We start from the raw sequence: 14,631 nt of genomic DNA on the forward strand, positions 1-14,631 counted from the left end.
ATGTTCATATTCGCTTTTATGTCGTGTCATGGCTTATTCCTTTGTCGTGCAAGAGGCGTTCAGATTGCTCCCAATGCGGTATTTGCGGGTTCTAACAGGAACTCCGCCAAGTTGGATTTATTGTACAATATTCGCAACAGATCGAGTAGAGCGGTGCCTGAGTGACACATACAGACCCGACAGAGCACCTGCTCAAGTGCTTATGGATGTCTCAAACAGCCAAAGCTTTCTGAACCCGATTTAATGAGATTGTAGCCTCTTTAAGGCCCTCTTCAAATCCCACACCTTTGGCAATGGTCTTTGCCTCCTCGTAACTCCGCTTCGCCTCATGCAATCGGTTTCCTCTCTCTGCTAATTCGCCAAGATTGTGCAAAGCAGCAACCCTGCCCTCATCACACTCCGAGCTGTACTGGTCGGGAGGGATGATCTTTGCAAGGTCTAATGATTTCTGAAGCCACAATCGGGCTTGTTCTGTCAGAGAGGGCATATCCATAGATTTAGCGGAGTCGGATGAGGGTGGTCTTTGTTCTGCAATCGCCGAGGCAAGATTTGTCACTGGGAAGGTATTAGCTGCTGTTCCACGCACGGGTGGAGAACATACTGAGAACAACGGAATGGCAGGAATCGGAGGGGCAATGTCGAAGAGCTTGTAGGTACAACGGGGCCGCCAAATAATGTTGGTTCTTTTCTTGGTAGGATCTCGCAAGTGCTGTGAAGTCTTGGTTAGCATCAACCCCATAGAGAACATGGACGATTGCTCACCTTCCATCGATCCCCCAATCTCTTCATCATCCATCCACTCTCCCTCTCCTTCTTTTACACCCTCCGTGTTTCTCCTCTTCTGCTCTTTCAACACCGTCTCGACAGCCCAAAGCAGCTCCGCATGTGACTTATCAAAATCCTCTATCCACGGGCTTCCATATAGCTCCCCCAATTTCCCCGAGATCCCGCATGCCTTCGCCAAAACTCTCGTCCTCCTCCCGTCGGCCATGTGATCTTTCCCTTCCTTCTCCAGCCATCTCAAAGCGTCTCGCTTGACCAGCTCAAGCACGCGGATCGACGTTGCGTAGTCGTTCGCCTTTTCAAATAAGAATGCCACCATAATCTTGATGCCCATCACTTCGTCTGACCACTGGTCCATCCCACACTCCTGCGCCTTCTCCAGCGCCTCGCGATAATACCTGTTGGCCTTCCGTACGTCGAGTTGGATATTCGTAAAATAGATCGCGCGCCGCAGCTTTTCCGCCACGGGGTCTGGGATATTCTCATACGACGGGATAACATATTTCGTGTACCACCAGACGAACCAGCCGAGTATGCTTAGACTGATGCCAACGCTGTTGTAGCATGTTAGACCCGAACCGAAAGCGAAGAGACGGTGATCCTACCATGTAACTCCTAGCGTCATTGTGTACGGGTGTTCTCTCGCCGCTCGTTTGATCTCCTGCCATGAGGACGCATGGCGATATTGTAGTTGTCTCCGAACCGGCCGATCTAGGAAGCGGAGTTCTGGTCGATGTGGTGATAGACGAGTGTAGCGGTAGCATCGCGTATGGCCGAGATTTTGATGTTGGAAGAAGGGTTCGGTACGGCGACCGGTCGCTCTCAATAGCGGTCTTGAATTCATGTTCCACACTCGTTCCCTGATACTGCAAATCCTCCGACCTTCACGTGGGAGCCATCTGAATTGAATATTTCGAAATTGTTAGATTGGAGGCAAAGAGTCGCAGTCCGCTGATATTGAATGGCCATGCAGTCTTGACGTTGAGATTGAAGCAAGGGTGTTCCCTGCAACTGGAGCTCCTCCACCAAAATGACGAGCGGCGTGGAGATCACCTTGGAGAGTTCAATTCACGTCCGATCTCGTATTGACTCTCACACTTTCCATTCGCATCACATTGGCGTCAGTTTCCTTCTTCTTGTCACAAATGGGAATGTGAAAGCTAAAATGTGCGGGCGATACGCCCTTGCCTTGGTTTGTTACCCCTTCAGGATTTAACTGGGTTCGTTGATATAGAGATCGTAAGGCTGACCACTGTTATATCTAGCGTCCTGGCGATGTTCGCCGCCAATTCGAGCAGATGAACCTCCATATGTCAATTGACGGCATGCCAGAAGATGATGAGGTCCGACAAAGCTACAATTTTCCTCCAGGGAGCTTTGGCATTGTGCTCAGAGCCGATGTGCCCGATCGCGGAGCCGGGAAAACGGATGACGATGGCGAGAAGGATGGTTCTGGCGGAGACGCGACGGATGAGACTCCCAAAACAGATGATGGAGGCAAGGCTACGAGCCAAAGTAACGAGGACACTCAGAAAGAGACGCGATATCGCATTCAAGCCATGAAGTGGGGTTTGATACCATTCTGGACGAAGCGGAGCCCCGACTACAGCTCGATGTTGCGTACAATCAATTGCAGGGACGATTCATTGATCGAAAACCGAGGCATGTGGACGTCGATGAAGATGAAAAAGCGATGTATCATCGTGTGCGATGGGTTCTATGAGTGGTTGAAGAAGAATAACGGGAAGGACCGCATTCCGCACTACACGAAGCGGAAGGATGGCAAGATGATGTGTTTTGCTGGGCTATGGGATTGTGTCAAATATGAGGGTGGGAATAGTTGCGTCTTTCCCATATATCCATTTCTAACGGGATCAGGTTCCGACGAGAAGCTCTACACGTATACCGTCATCACGACCGACTCCAACAAGCAGCTTAAGTTTCTTCATGACCGAATGCCTGTCATGCTCGAGAATGGCTCTGAGGATATAGTCAAATGGCTTAGCCCCGAACGGACCACGTGGACCAAAGAGCTTCAATCACTCCTAAAGCCATATGAAGGCGAGCTCGACTGCTACCCTGTGAGCAAGGATGTTGGGAAAGTGGGCAACAACTCGCCTTCCTTTATTGTTCCCATTGATAGCAAGGAAAACAAGAGCAATATAGCCAACTTCTTCGGCAACCAGAAGAAATTGGCCGAAAAGCAGGAAGCTGCTAAGAATCAGAATGAGGATGAAGGTACCGATGCACTGAAAAGGGAGGAGGGCCAAAGCCGGGACGACCGTCCAACCTTACTCGACAAAGTGACGGCAGATTCTAACGTGCTGGCGACTGAACCTTCTTCATCACAGCCTCCAGCCGGCATCAAGCGTGAGCATGAGCTGTTCGATGGCGAAGAACGGGAACCGAAGGCTCCCAAGTTGATGTTCAGCCCATCAAAACAATCCAAACCTACTGTAGGACTACAGAGCAGACGTAAGATGCATAGCGCCACAAACAATGGGTCTATCAAGCCAAAGAGCAGTCCGAAGAAAGCAGAAGGTAGCCAGAAGATCACCGCTTTCTTCAAGAAGTGAAGCCATTGATTGGGCCACATCGCAAGATGAACCGAGTCCAGGGCCTGGAAGATAGAGGCTATGTTTGTTAAGTGAACGAGCAGACAGTGGTGATGGGATTTACAGAGTTGAGACACCTACATGCCACAGTTGTTTCAGTGGTCTGGAGTTCAATGGATTCAGTGAGGCGCAGTTGCTGAGTCAACTGGCACGACATATCTGCATTGTTCCGTGTATTAAGCAGATGAAATTCGATGGCCGAAGCTTGAAACGAAAGTGTCGCAGACCGGGCATGAACCATAGGAGCCTACCCACATCCAGGTTCTGGAGGTGGTGGGCTTTCCGCTCCTGGCGAAGTGCCGCTTGCTCCTCCTACTATCGATGCCTCTGGCACTGCAGTTTTTGCAGGCAATGGTGTTCCTTTGAAGGCAGCGATGATAAACCTAGCCGAGTCCGCCTGATATGTCGTACCGTTCGCGTTGTACGTTAGGTGCGGCGCGGGGTCGGTCCCAACACCACTGCAACCCTAAGCCATCAAGGTTAGTCGCCCTGATGATGGTTGATGGATCATGAAATTGTCAACTTACCGGATCAGCCGGTGCACAATTCTCGAAAAGTTTTGTCTGTAGATGAGGTGGGAACTGGGTTATGTTTAAGTCTCTCATGCCTCGATCGCCGAACATCACCAACGCCAGAATCTTGGGATATATCGACGGATCAAACTTCACACTCGCCGCCCTCATCACACGAGCGCCCTGCGAGTAACCCACCAGCGCAAACTTCTGGCTTGGACACGCGAGATTCTGTTCCGTGACTCGATTGACCACATCCTCGGCACCGATCAAAACAGATTCTGTTGAATAGACGGCTGGATACTAGGAGGATTTGAGGATGAGCACTAAGAGCATCAGGACAAGGGTTGTTCGTACCTGAACTGCGTAACCCCGCGCCTCTGGCATAGCAGCAACGACATTCTTCACCAAAGGGTCTCCGGCTATGATCCCAAAGGGTCCAGGCTCACTAGTTCCACGGGCTATGAATGGGTGAGTATATACTGGGAAGGTGAACCAGTGCGAACTCACCAACCAGAACTTCGAAATCAGAGCAGCCGGTTGGCTTGGGACCGAATGGCACCGCATTCTCCCCGTGGTCTGGAAAAAGGTCCGTCAGGCTGCTTGCCGGTGAGGATGCTGCTGGTTGAGGACCTGTACTTTGCGGCGAAGGCAGCGCCGACACACCTACGGCCAATAAGCAACATGTCAAGGTCGACTTCATGCTGGATATGATAGAAGAAAGCTGCTTCTGGTTGATACCTATAGCCGAATCCCGATTGGCAAGTTGCGTGTTCTTATGATGTCCGCACTGGTTGCTCATCCTGTATTGACAAGGTACAGCCCTAATTAACCAACTAGGAGAATGAACCCAAGTTCCTATTTAGTCAAGGGTTTAATTCCCTCGTTAACCTAACTTAAAATTCGTCCGAGGGTCATAAATGGATCCAAGGGAAAGCGTAGCTAGGAGCCAAGAGTTCCTACGGGATAAATTCTGTCTCCTCACCGTTAGGTAAATGCACCACCTAGGTACTTTATATGCATAATGCACGCAATAAAGCCCGTGGAGTCAATCGCAGGGCTTCAGATTCGCCAATCAGTATAAACGGAACCTCTGATCCTTGCCTAGCGCCTAGAAAAGCGGTAGTGCTTTGATCGTAAAGAATGCTCCGGTACGATATCCTGCAACCAAGAAAGTCCACCGAGCTACCTACTCCTCTTCTCCTCTCCGGCTTTGCGATGGTGAATTAAGACCTTTACCTTTATATGCCCAAACTATCTTAATTACTTGTATAAGTAGGGCTCCCTTAAGAACTGTAAGCCGAGGTCCAATATAATTAGTGATATGAACTTATACCTACGACGTCCTGCGATAGATATAGAAAGCTGTTAAATACCTTATACCGCCAAGTTAAATATACCAGCAATTGACTGGAAACGCCGACATACTGAGTTGACTTTTAGAATCCGATCATCTATCAGTTATCAGTATGCTGTTCCTTAGGTGTGTGTTGGTCGCCTTTGCAACTCGGGCTCTTGCATTCTCCTCCCCCAACCATGGACTCTCGGAATCAGAAGCAGCAGGAGGTGGCGAATATTTCTCAAAATTCAGCACTCTAGTACCACGGGCGCCGGTTACGAATCTTACTTCCACTCTCAGTAAGATTATCGCAGACAGTGCAACCGTACCAGTTCCCGACGCTTGGCGTATACTTGCCCGCAGTCATATTCTGGATACATTGGCCTCGATCGTCGCTTGCAGAGACCTGGAACCATCGACGCTAGCTAGAGAGTTAGCGCTTTCACTGAGCGGCGGAAGAGGTCGGTCCGCAGCAACGATTCTCGGAACCCATGAACAGGCATCAATCGTGGACGCCGCCTTTGCCAGTGCCATGGCAGGCCACGGGGCAGAGATCAACGACTTTGTGCCCTCAGCGTTCGTACAGCCAGGTCCATCAGTGGTCTCCGTGGCTCTGGCTCTAGCAGAAACGCGAGGACTGAGCGGAGACGCTGTCCTTCGCGCCGTCATCGTGGGCTATGAGTTCACAAGCAGAATTCCTAAAGCCCTCGGCATCAACAACTTGCAGAACGCCAATATTGCGAATCATGGGATCGGTCCAACCTTCGGGGCCGCCGCTGCCGCTGCGTCGCTCCTTCGCTTGTCTGAAGAGCAGATCTCGTACATGTTGGGCTACTGCGCACAGCAGGCGTCTGGCACATGGCAGTGGCTCTTGGACGTCGAGCACATTGAGAAATCTTTCGTCTTCGCTGGAATGGGCGCAAAAGCCGGCTTGAGCGCTGCTCTGATGGCCGAGGCGGGGTTCCGCGGCGTCGAAAACAGCTTCGACAGTGAAAAGGGATTCATCACCTCCAAGAAGTTCACAGGTGGTGACGAAAACCTGGAGAGTTTGTTGGATTTCGGCAACAAAACCGAGCTGTCCGAAACCGGTTACAAGCGCTATCCTGTCGGCGGCCCTACCCAACCAGCGGTTCATGGCCTTCTTTCCCTGCTCCCTAATATCACTGTCACTGAAGTGTCGAAGGTGGTGGTTGAAATGCCTGGTGCTGCGGACAGCTTCCGGAGCGCAAACATGCCGGCGTTGAACCTGAAGTATCTTGTCGCCATCATATTAATCGATCAGCGTCTTGACTTCGTTTCCGCTCAATCTCGTGAGCGCATGCTAGGTGACCAGGAAGTACAAGCTCTAATGTTGAAGGTGGAGGTAGTGGAGGATCCCAGCCAGGAGCCGCCGCCCGGCGAAGCTCGGACAGAGAGTGCACGAGTAAAAGTTGAGGAGACTGGTGGGCGTCGCCACGAGGTGTACGTGCCATACGTCAAAGGATACCCGTCGCATCCAATGTCCAAAGAGGAAGTTGATCTCAAAGCCCTGGAACTGATGGAGCCGCATCTCGGGGACAAGCGAGCACGAGCGGTAATTGCTACGACTAACGCAATTGATCGCCTGCCACGCATTGGAGAGCTTGTGAAACTTATCTCAAGATAGACAAAGATCAATGATAGCAATACCTACGGGAAGATGAATGATGATGGAAATAATACCCCTGAACCAAAAAGTAAATACCCCTATCACGTGAACAACGTGATATATAAATCCTGCGATCTGATCGGTTTATTTCGAAACTTCTAGCTAGTTACTCCGTAAACAAATAGGTAGTTGAAAGACCTCCCATCCTAGGCACCCCTACTGTGTATTCCCCCACTGTGCTAGATGCCCACTACTACCAACCCTGGGCACCCCGCACCGCCTATTTTAGGTTCTTCTCCCCGACTACCACCCGTCCTTGGCTCTACTAACTTCAATTTTGAGCTCTCTCTAGCCCCGCTAAATACTTTACGCCCAACCATGACGAATCACGAATGCCTTGATGTGTTGTTTACCGAGGTATTATTTTGGATAGACCAATCAGATCGCAGAGATTGTGCCTCTCGTGTGGGAGCATTTGCAGGATTGAATCAGGGCCTTCAAGGGTGATATCATCCTGCAGTATGTCCATCACCTCCCTTTATGGAATCTACTTTTCAAGGCTTCTGTCGCAATTCGAACAAAACATTTTGCAAATGTCTTGGAAATTGAAGTCATCGGCTAATAGGATGCATTGCCAAGATCACGATGTGCCGAACTGCCGATTCAGTTGTAGAGAGTGGAGAATGGGGAATGGAAAGAGTCGAAATCTGAATAAATCAGTTCACCGTGCACTGGCGGAAGGCAAGGTCAGGGGTTGATTCTGCGAATTGGTTAGTACATGTAGGTAGTCACTGACGCACCTTCCATTAAATGTATAAGGTATCTATCGTATATTCGTATTCGTCAACATAATATGGTGGTAAACGCTCGGTAGTCGGTAACCGTGCTTGAGTTGCAATTTTGAATGCGGAGGCTACTATCGATGAAACACTACCGGTAGGTGGTATATGAACATCGGGGTCCTAAGTTGATAGATGACGCGGGTGTACAAGAACTACAGTGCAGTTCAAGCATCAGTTCCGTTTCACAGGCACTGTTTAGGCACTGGTCAGATCCCTAAACACAATGTTGCCAACGACGTATCTTCACTCCCTTGCGTCGCTTGCTGTTCTTCTTCATCCAGTCTCAGCATGGGCGGTTGGAAAGGGAGTTGAGACCACAAGCGGTAGGGTAAATCTAATCCCTCCTTTCCACGGCCGTCCGAATCCTTAGTAGTGATGGAACTGTCAGCTAACCAATCGACAGGTCCAAGGACATGCTGCCTCTGAATATCCCGAAGTGTCAGAGTATCTCGGGATTCCTTACGTGGCTCCACCAGTCGGCGACCTACGATGGATGCCACCGCAACGCCTCCGCAGAAAACACGACAGGAAACCTTTCATTGCCGACAAGTTCAGCGCTGATTGTCCAGCACTGTACTCGCCGGTGGTGAACACGTCCAACCCTATCGCCACCGCTGTCCAGACATCCCTCAGTCAGATAGGGCACGTGCAGAGTGAGGATTGCCTGACGCTCAATATCTGGACGAAGCCGCAATGTGGAGAGAGGAAGAAAGCAGTGCTGGTATGTCTGGACCCAAGTCGTACTTCAGGATCACGCTAATTGGACTGGCAGGTTTGGATCTATGGAGGAGGTTTCCAAACGGGAGCATCCAACAATCCGTCCTACAACGGGCAGACGTTTGCGGAGAAATCTGACGTCGTTGTTGTATCGTTCAATTATCGCCTCAACCTGTTCGGCTTCCCGTCCGCACCCGGCATTCCGGAACTCAACTTGGGAATTCTGGACCAGCGGGCCGCCGTCGAATGGGTCCGGGACAACATCGCGAGGTTCGGAGGCGACCCGAACCGCATCACCCTCTTTGGTGAATCGGCTGGATCTCGTGCCGTCGACATATACGCCTACGCCTGGGCGGATGCTAAAGATCCCATCGTCAACGGATTTATTTGCGAATCTGGTTCTGCCCCTTTCACCACTGGCAATACACTGAATCCGGAACTTTGGTATTCTCTGAGCGAACGACTCGGATGCGGCGGTGCGGAAAAGGGCAACGCAACTGTCACATGCATGAGGACCAAACCATTCCAGGACATTCTTGATGCATCCAAAACCAGTCCCGGCAAACCCGGGCTCTTTCGGCGCTTCTATCCCGTTACGGATGAAAAGGTCGTCTTCAGCGATTATGAGAAGCGTGCTGCGACGGGCCGGTTCATTCAAAAAGTAAGATATCGATCCTTTCCTGCCCTTAATCGCACGAAGCGCTGATCATTGTGTCAGCCACTTCTAATCGGGAACAATGACAACGAATACGGGCTGCAATCTACCATCGCGAAGTTGCAGGGAGCCACGATGTCAAATACCTCAATTTTGCTGGGGAATCTTGGCTACCAGTGTTCAGCCCGGGTCCAGGCTCAACGCCGTCGTGACAACGCCGTTCACTCGTGGCGATACCGATGGATGGGCGTCTTTCCAAATCAAGCCATCGCCCCTGATGCCGGAGCCTGGCATGGCAGCGAGATCTCTCACGTCTTTGGGACTCTCGGAGTTTTTGGGACAGTCCCAGCGACGCCGGAGCAAGTCCAAGTATCCAAACTTATGAACACGGCATGGGCAGCGTTCGCAAAGAGCCCGAAATATGGTTTGCTGAAGCTCGGATGGCCGCTCTACAATGAGACAGGTAAGAACTCGCGTGAACTTCCCAATCGAGAGTCTAATTCTAATAATATCGTATAGAAAATTCGCTTATTCTTCTGGCGGACAAAAACGGACCTGGAGCGACGTTTGTCCCAGGTGGAAAATTTGACGCGCAATGCAATCTAATAACCAACAATGTCCCACAGCTCCCATAGAGGCCGAGTTCACGTTTATAATTTGAGTACCGCTCTATTACAAAACGAAGGAATATAGTGGAACAAGATAATCGCAGTGAGACGTGTGGTAGTGGTCGAGACCTGCCTGCAGAGATAAAATGTAATTCGACTTTCGCGCAAAGTTTGCAAGGAAGCTTCATAAGTTAACTGTGGACACATTATTGAGGCCAAAACGATTGCTCGCTCACGCAAATATAAAGCAAGTAATATCATCACTGAGTCAAGACACTAAGCGCAAAGAGACATTGGTATTTGGAAGAATGGAAGAATGCTTGTCGCATACTCCAGAGTCTGAACTCTGAAAATGGCACGGGTTTGATTAGTCAGCCAGCACTTCCTGCGCCGCCTGCGCCCCCTGCGGCGACCACCAAGAAAAGGGGTTTGTTTACATAGTATGTAGTTAGTTAGAACTAACTTAACTAAGTTAGTTATATAAATAGTAACTTACACTGTACTCAGTACTCACTAACTCCGAAGTCCAAACCCACTAACTCACATCATCCCGGAACTCGTCCGCAGGATGAAGGATTCGAGATCTCCAACCCTTAATTTCTAATCCTCAGTCAGATGGACCGATTTTACTTCTCGTTCATCTGATTGAGTCACTGCGCTGTTTACTACGTCACCAGCTTCTAGTCTTACTGTACTCCGCGCGTTTTAGGTCTTGTTTTAGCACTGGCGGCCTGCACGGCCCATGGGGCGGGAATAATGGGGATTCGGACCGATGGAGTTCCTCTGGTTCACGGCGGCTTGGTACCTTTAAATATAGGGATATGTACAACCTCTAAGTCTTAATCTACCAAATAGAATCTCTTTCAACCAGTCAGACCCAGCCATCATCCAAACTTCCCGCAGCTCTTAGACGTGGCTTCTACTCTGTACTTCTACTTCTCCTACTGAACTTGCCAGCAAGAAAGCCAGCCTAGGGATTTGTGTCACAGTCTGATACATCATGGGCATCTGGGTCGTGGGTGCAATCGCCCTCCAGATACTGGGTGCAACCGCACTCCAGCTAGCGAGCTTAGGAAGCTCATTCGCTGCCGGACCAGGACTTCCAGAGGGAGGGAACTACGCTCATATCTTCGCCAGCCGACTTGCCGCCAACCTGACCGACCTGAGCGTGTCTGGCTCGACCCTCCTCAATATCAACTCGCAAATCGCGGGAATCCCCGGGGATGCCGATCTCATCACCGTGACATCCGGCGGAAACGACTTGGGATACGTCGGCGGGCTGACAAAGGACAGCGATGGAGGCCATGCTGCGGATCCGTCCATTTCAGAGCAAACGCTCGTAAATCGATTCAACAGTGCGCTGACCCAAATCCACACCCAAGCACCGAGTGCTAAGATATACTTGGTCGAATACCTCACGATCCTTGGTCCGGATGTAACGCCACTGTCTAAGGACGTACCATTCAACGCAGAGCGAGTGGAGCACCATCGCGGCGTGGCAGCGACCCTGCAGAGGGCTACCGCGCAGGCTGCTGAAGGAAAAGCCTGGGTAGAAAGGATCCCGGTGGCGCAGGCAAGCCAGAGAAATGGAGTTGGAAGTGCAATTCCCTGGATCAATGGAAACCCAGGGTCGACGACGAACGGTGCAGCGTGGCATCCCACTGCGGCGGGCATGAATGCTGTTGCCAACATGCTCTATGAGAAGGCCCGTCAGAGGCCGGAATAGCAAACAGGGACCGGCGTAGTCGCAGGGACCGGCGCGATTGCTATGGCACAGCGCACTGGATGGATTGTTTTGCTCTGCTTTGTTTTCATTTGATTAAGCTCATGTTAGACACAAGGAGTTGGGAAGCCGCGCGTCATCAGTGGATGGATGGAGCTCTTTGGAAAGGAAGATATACTGACCTTTCGGTTGCATATATAAAATAATAGTCAACAATTTGGTGCGATTGGTCGCTTGTACCTGTCAACAGTCTCAACATCTTTGGTCGGAACGGAGTTCAGTATGGGTAGTGCCTAATCGCGGCACAGTAGAACTTTTGAATGTGCAGAACTTGCATGACATGGCAATGGAATCACGGCTGAACCTGAAGTTGTTGTAATTAAGCCTTCTAGCACTTGGCAGCGTGGTTTGATATTGTGTTGGCGTGCTTCCAGTCTGTTGGTGGGACCCCTTGGCTAACGCCGCCATCCACCAACCGACTTTACATGAACATTACGAAACGCCTTTTAGCCCCCACGGCTATGAGAGCGTTCGGGTTGGTAAAACTAATAATACAGGCTAGGAAGTAAGGTGACGTTTTCATACCCCAATCAAAAACCAAGTTAGGTGGAAGGGATGGTATTGAAACCTCTCGAATCCGAAGCCTTGCATGAAAGGTATACGCTATTTCTTTCTCTTTCTCCTTCTCTTTAACTTCGATATTATGTGCGATTAAGCCGCCGAATGGATTCAAGTCTTCATCGTTTTCTTCCCTTGCTTTAGGCTTATCTAGGATAGTGTGGATCCTCCGTTTGCAGAGACCTATGTTGCGGCGCGCCGCCCTTGTAGCGGTGCTGGTCGGCCTTGGAGCGATACTGATACCGCTCCTATCACCACAAGGCCAGCAAGCACCCAAGTATCATGTGCAAGGGAAGAATAATACAATATTGTTTTTGACGAATGAGCATGCTGGTCTTTGCAATGTGCTTTTGGCAACCGCATATGCCCTGCTCGAGAATCACCCGCATATTCAAGTCCACTTCGCATCCTTCCCGAAACTGGAGCGGAGGGTCCGGGAGACCTCTGCTTTCCTCACTACTATGAAGACGGTCCCGGGTATTACATTTCACCCCCTGCCCGGGCCGACATATACCGAAGCATTGTTGGAGTTCCGATCCGAGACGAGCATTATCCACCCGCCGGGGTTGGCAGGAATTGATACCATGGCTCCGAATTTGCCAGACTTTATATCGCCTTGGGCAGCGGGGGAGTACTACAACATATACAAAGCTATTTCGGAAACCATCGACCAAGTAGATCCGGCCGTCATAGCCTTAGACACGATGCTTGCACCAGGATTCGACGCGACGCGAGAGAAACGGCGAGTCCATGCTCTGGTGACGCCGAATATTCTGGCGGATATGATGCCTGCGGAGCAGCCTAAGTATACGTTATTCTGGAAATACCCAGCGTGAGTTTCCCCGGGCATATCAGCTTCTTGGTTATCGGCTCAACATGGCTTTCATACAGGCTGGGATCCGGCTTCCCATACCCCGTCCCTTGGAAGTTAATTCCTGCAAATATCTACATTAACTTCCGCGTCATCATGAGCTTCTTGTCGGCTCCACAGGTTAGGGAAAAGAGAGCGTTCTTGAAAGAGAAGGGGTTGGAAAACCCGGTCGACTTCATGGGCTTATATCACCCCGAAGTTCCGTGGATTACCCAGACATTGCCGGGAGCTCACACGCCCCTAAATATCATTCCACGCAATGTGGTTCTCGCCGGACCAATCAACCTAGCCGGGACGGAGACGGTCTCGGAGTCCGGGGCAGAGTTGTTGGCTTGGCTCCAGCAAAAGCCAACTGTACTTATTTCCTTGGGGAGCGGGTTCAAGTACACTCACCATGATGCGACTGTTATGACTGAAGCAATTAGACAAGTTCTTCTTGCCACTGACGTACAGGTGTTGTGGAAGATGGTCAAACTCGAAGCCTACAACGCCGACTTCATAAGCGCAGCAATGGAGGAAGCAGCTGGACGCTTTCGTGTCGTGAAGTGGCTCGATGTGGAACCTCCCACACTGCTTCAGTCGGGACACATTGCAGCTTTTGTTCACCATGGTGGCGCCGGTTGTTACCACGATGGCCTTTCGTAAGACTCCTTGACTCTGAAAATACCGATACAACGTTGCTAATTGGAACAGTGGTGGCGTTCCCCAGGTCATCTTGCCGCAGTGGGTAGACCTGTATAATTTCGCTCAACTTGTGGAGGATCTGGGCATTGTAGAGTAGCTAGGAATCGTCCTCTCTATAAGAATTCCAAAACGTATTGCAATGTGAAGGACGCCCAAATTGCATCCAACTACTACAGAATAGAGGTACCGTATTGGCAGTATCTGGCTGGCACTCTGAGATATAGCAAACTATTCCGAACCCGTACCTAGACTGCTTAAAGGTGACACAGAGGTCGTACCAAAGTACTTTATTTAGCTTTTTCAGATGCTTTTGGTCCCGAAATAATATCGGAACTTCTGAGTTATTTGTACCTTGTGGATGCTCGAGTTCCCGATCATCCTTGACCAAGTCTGGATGAACTTGTATCCGTCATTCTGTCACTTTGATCTGATCGAACGAGTGAGGTTGAGGCCGATTGTGGCCAGACTTCATCTTTATATTCCGACGAAAACCTAGCGCTCTGTCCATACGAATTTGTTTGTTTCATTAAATATTTTCTTTCTGATCGTCCTGCAGACCGGCATAAACATATCTGTACGTAATATTACCCTGCAGGATCGAACAACGGCATGCATCAAAATCCACGCGGACGCGGCTCGGGAGGAATCCCCGCTATTAATCAACGGCTAACTTATAGAGACTAGAGGACTAGAGGACACGACTCACGAAACACGAGACATCACTGCATCAGGCATACCGAACTCAAACCTAAGCCATCAACGCTTGGACAATAGAGGGTTGCCCGGCTTGCCCTTGGAGGCTTGGAGCCATCAAGTGATCTGGACTCGAAGGAATCCATCATGCATGACTCACTCCTCATCTGACCAGTGACAAGCCCCCAGCCGTTGGATGAGGCGATGGCCGATGAGGCTTTGGCGATCGATCATCATCAAACTTCGCTAAGAACTTCGAACTAAGAACATATTTCCCCAGGTCGGCCGCTCGGGCAGTTGTTGACTTTTCTGTCATAGGGCAGCTGATTTACCCGCAGCTATTT

At 50.4% G+C, this 14,631-nt stretch overlaps 7 protein-coding genes across 7 annotated transcripts; 5 read left to right on the forward strand and 2 right to left on the reverse strand.

The window, feature by feature from the left end:
• Positions 1 to 2: 2 nt before the first annotated feature.
• On the reverse strand, positions 3 to 1,722 carry P152DRAFT_461333 (uncharacterized protein). Its single transcript, XM_033680106.1, has 4 exons — positions 1,389 to 1,722; positions 763 to 1,337; positions 602 to 709; positions 3 to 555 (listed from the first exon to the last, which is right to left on the reverse strand). The coding sequence occupies exons 1-4, from the start codon at positions 1,625 to 1,627 to the stop codon at positions 212 to 214; spliced, it is 1,266 nt and encodes a 421-aa protein (XP_033531278.1). The 5' UTR covers positions 1,628 to 1,722; the 3' UTR covers positions 3 to 211.
• Positions 1,723 to 1,948: 226 nt separating this feature from the next.
• P152DRAFT_402871 (DUF159-domain-containing protein) lies at positions 1,949 to 3,359 on the forward strand (the record flags this gene model as incomplete). The annotated part of the gene is made up of 3 exons (XM_033676675.1): positions 1,949 to 1,975; positions 2,049 to 2,613; positions 2,662 to 3,359. 3 exons carry the CDS (start codon positions 1,949 to 1,951, stop codon positions 3,357 to 3,359), a joined length of 1,290 nt encoding a protein of 429 aa, XP_033531279.1.
• Positions 3,360 to 3,645: 286 nt separating this feature from the next.
• On the reverse strand, positions 3,646 to 4,691 carry P152DRAFT_484505 (alpha/beta-hydrolase; the record flags this gene model as incomplete). Its single annotated transcript, XM_033682009.1, has 4 exons — positions 4,421 to 4,691; positions 4,268 to 4,371; positions 3,926 to 4,213; positions 3,646 to 3,864 (listed from the first exon to the last, which is right to left on the reverse strand). Exons 1-4 carry the CDS (start codon positions 4,611 to 4,613, stop codon positions 3,646 to 3,648), a joined length of 804 nt encoding a protein of 267 aa, XP_033531280.1. The 5' UTR covers positions 4,614 to 4,691.
• Positions 4,692 to 5,379: 688 nt separating this feature from the next.
• On the forward strand, positions 5,380 to 6,894 carry P152DRAFT_516584 (MmgE/PrpD family protein; the record flags this gene model as incomplete). Its single annotated transcript, XM_033682956.1, has 1 exon — positions 5,380 to 6,894. The coding sequence occupies one exon, from the start codon at positions 5,380 to 5,382 to the stop codon at positions 6,892 to 6,894; it is 1,515 nt and encodes a 504-aa protein (XP_033531281.1).
• An 844-nt stretch (positions 6,895 to 7,738) lies between these two features.
• Positions 7,739 to 9,993, forward strand: P152DRAFT_516585 (alpha/beta-hydrolase). The gene is made up of 5 exons (XM_033682957.1): positions 7,739 to 8,046; positions 8,122 to 8,439; positions 8,491 to 9,096; positions 9,154 to 9,553; positions 9,610 to 9,993. The coding sequence occupies exons 1-5, from the start codon at positions 7,942 to 7,944 to the stop codon at positions 9,723 to 9,725; spliced, it is 1,545 nt and encodes a 514-aa protein (XP_033531282.1). The 5' UTR covers positions 7,739 to 7,941; the 3' UTR covers positions 9,726 to 9,993.
• A 222-nt stretch (positions 9,994 to 10,215) lies between these two features.
• P152DRAFT_461337 (SGNH hydrolase) lies at positions 10,216 to 11,766 on the forward strand. The gene has a single exon (XM_033680107.1). It carries the CDS (start codon positions 10,699 to 10,701, stop codon positions 11,422 to 11,424), a length of 726 nt encoding a protein of 241 aa, XP_033531283.1. The 5' UTR covers positions 10,216 to 10,698; the 3' UTR covers positions 11,425 to 11,766.
• Positions 11,767 to 11,980: 214 nt separating this feature from the next.
• On the forward strand, positions 11,981 to 13,831 carry P152DRAFT_461338 (UDP-Glycosyltransferase/glycogen phosphorylase). The gene is made up of 3 exons (XM_033680108.1): positions 11,981 to 12,871; positions 12,931 to 13,551; positions 13,604 to 13,831. Exons 1-3 carry the CDS (start codon positions 12,225 to 12,227, stop codon positions 13,689 to 13,691), a joined length of 1,356 nt encoding a protein of 451 aa, XP_033531284.1. The 5' UTR covers positions 11,981 to 12,224; the 3' UTR covers positions 13,692 to 13,831.
• Positions 13,832 to 14,631: the final 800 nt, after the last annotated feature.

This window comes from Eremomyces bilateralis, assembly GCF_010015585.1.
Source record: "Eremomyces bilateralis CBS 781.70 unplaced genomic scaffold P152scaffold_23, whole genome shotgun sequence".
NCBI classification, from domain to species: Eukaryota; Fungi; Ascomycota; class Dothideomycetes; order Eremomycetales; family Eremomycetaceae; genus Eremomyces; species Eremomyces bilateralis.

Bases quoted from the DNA above. Each gene is read 5' to 3' on its own strand.
- P152DRAFT_461338 (XM_033680108.1), top strand. From the start codon at position 12,225: ATGTTGCGGCGCGCCGCCCTTGTAGCGGTGCTGGTCGGCCTTGGAGCG. The intron at 12,872-12,930 runs GTGAGTTTCCCC...GCTTTCATACAG, and splicing joins TTATTCTGGAAATACCCAGC to GCTGGGATCCGGCTTCCCAT. The intron at 13,552-13,603 runs GTAAGACTCCTT...TAATTGGAACAG, and splicing joins TGTTACCACGATGGCCTTTC to TGGTGGCGTTCCCCAGGTCA.
- P152DRAFT_516585 (XM_033682957.1), top strand. From the start codon at position 7,942: ATGTTGCCAACGACGTATCTTCACTCCCTTGCGTCGCTTGCTGTTCTT. The intron at 8,440-8,490 runs GTATGTCTGGAC...TTGGACTGGCAG, and splicing joins AGAGGAAGAAAGCAGTGCTG to GTTTGGATCTATGGAGGAGG. The intron at 9,097-9,153 runs GTAAGATATCGA...TCATTGTGTCAG, and splicing joins CGGGCCGGTTCATTCAAAAA to CCACTTCTAATCGGGAACAA.
- P152DRAFT_461333 (XM_033680106.1), bottom strand. From the start codon at position 1,627: ATGAATTCAAGACCGCTATTGAGAGCGACCGGTCGCCGTACCGAACCC. The intron at 710-762 runs GTGAGCAATCGT...AAGACTTCACAG, and splicing joins GATTGGGGGATCGATGGAAG to CACTTGCGAGATCCTACCAA. The intron at 556-601 runs GTATGTTCTCCA...ATACCTTCCCAG, and splicing joins CTGCCATTCCGTTGTTCTCA to TGACAAATCTTGCCTCGGCG.
- P152DRAFT_461337 (XM_033680107.1), top strand. From the start codon at position 10,699: ATGGGCATCTGGGTCGTGGGTGCAATCGCCCTCCAGATACTGGGTGCA.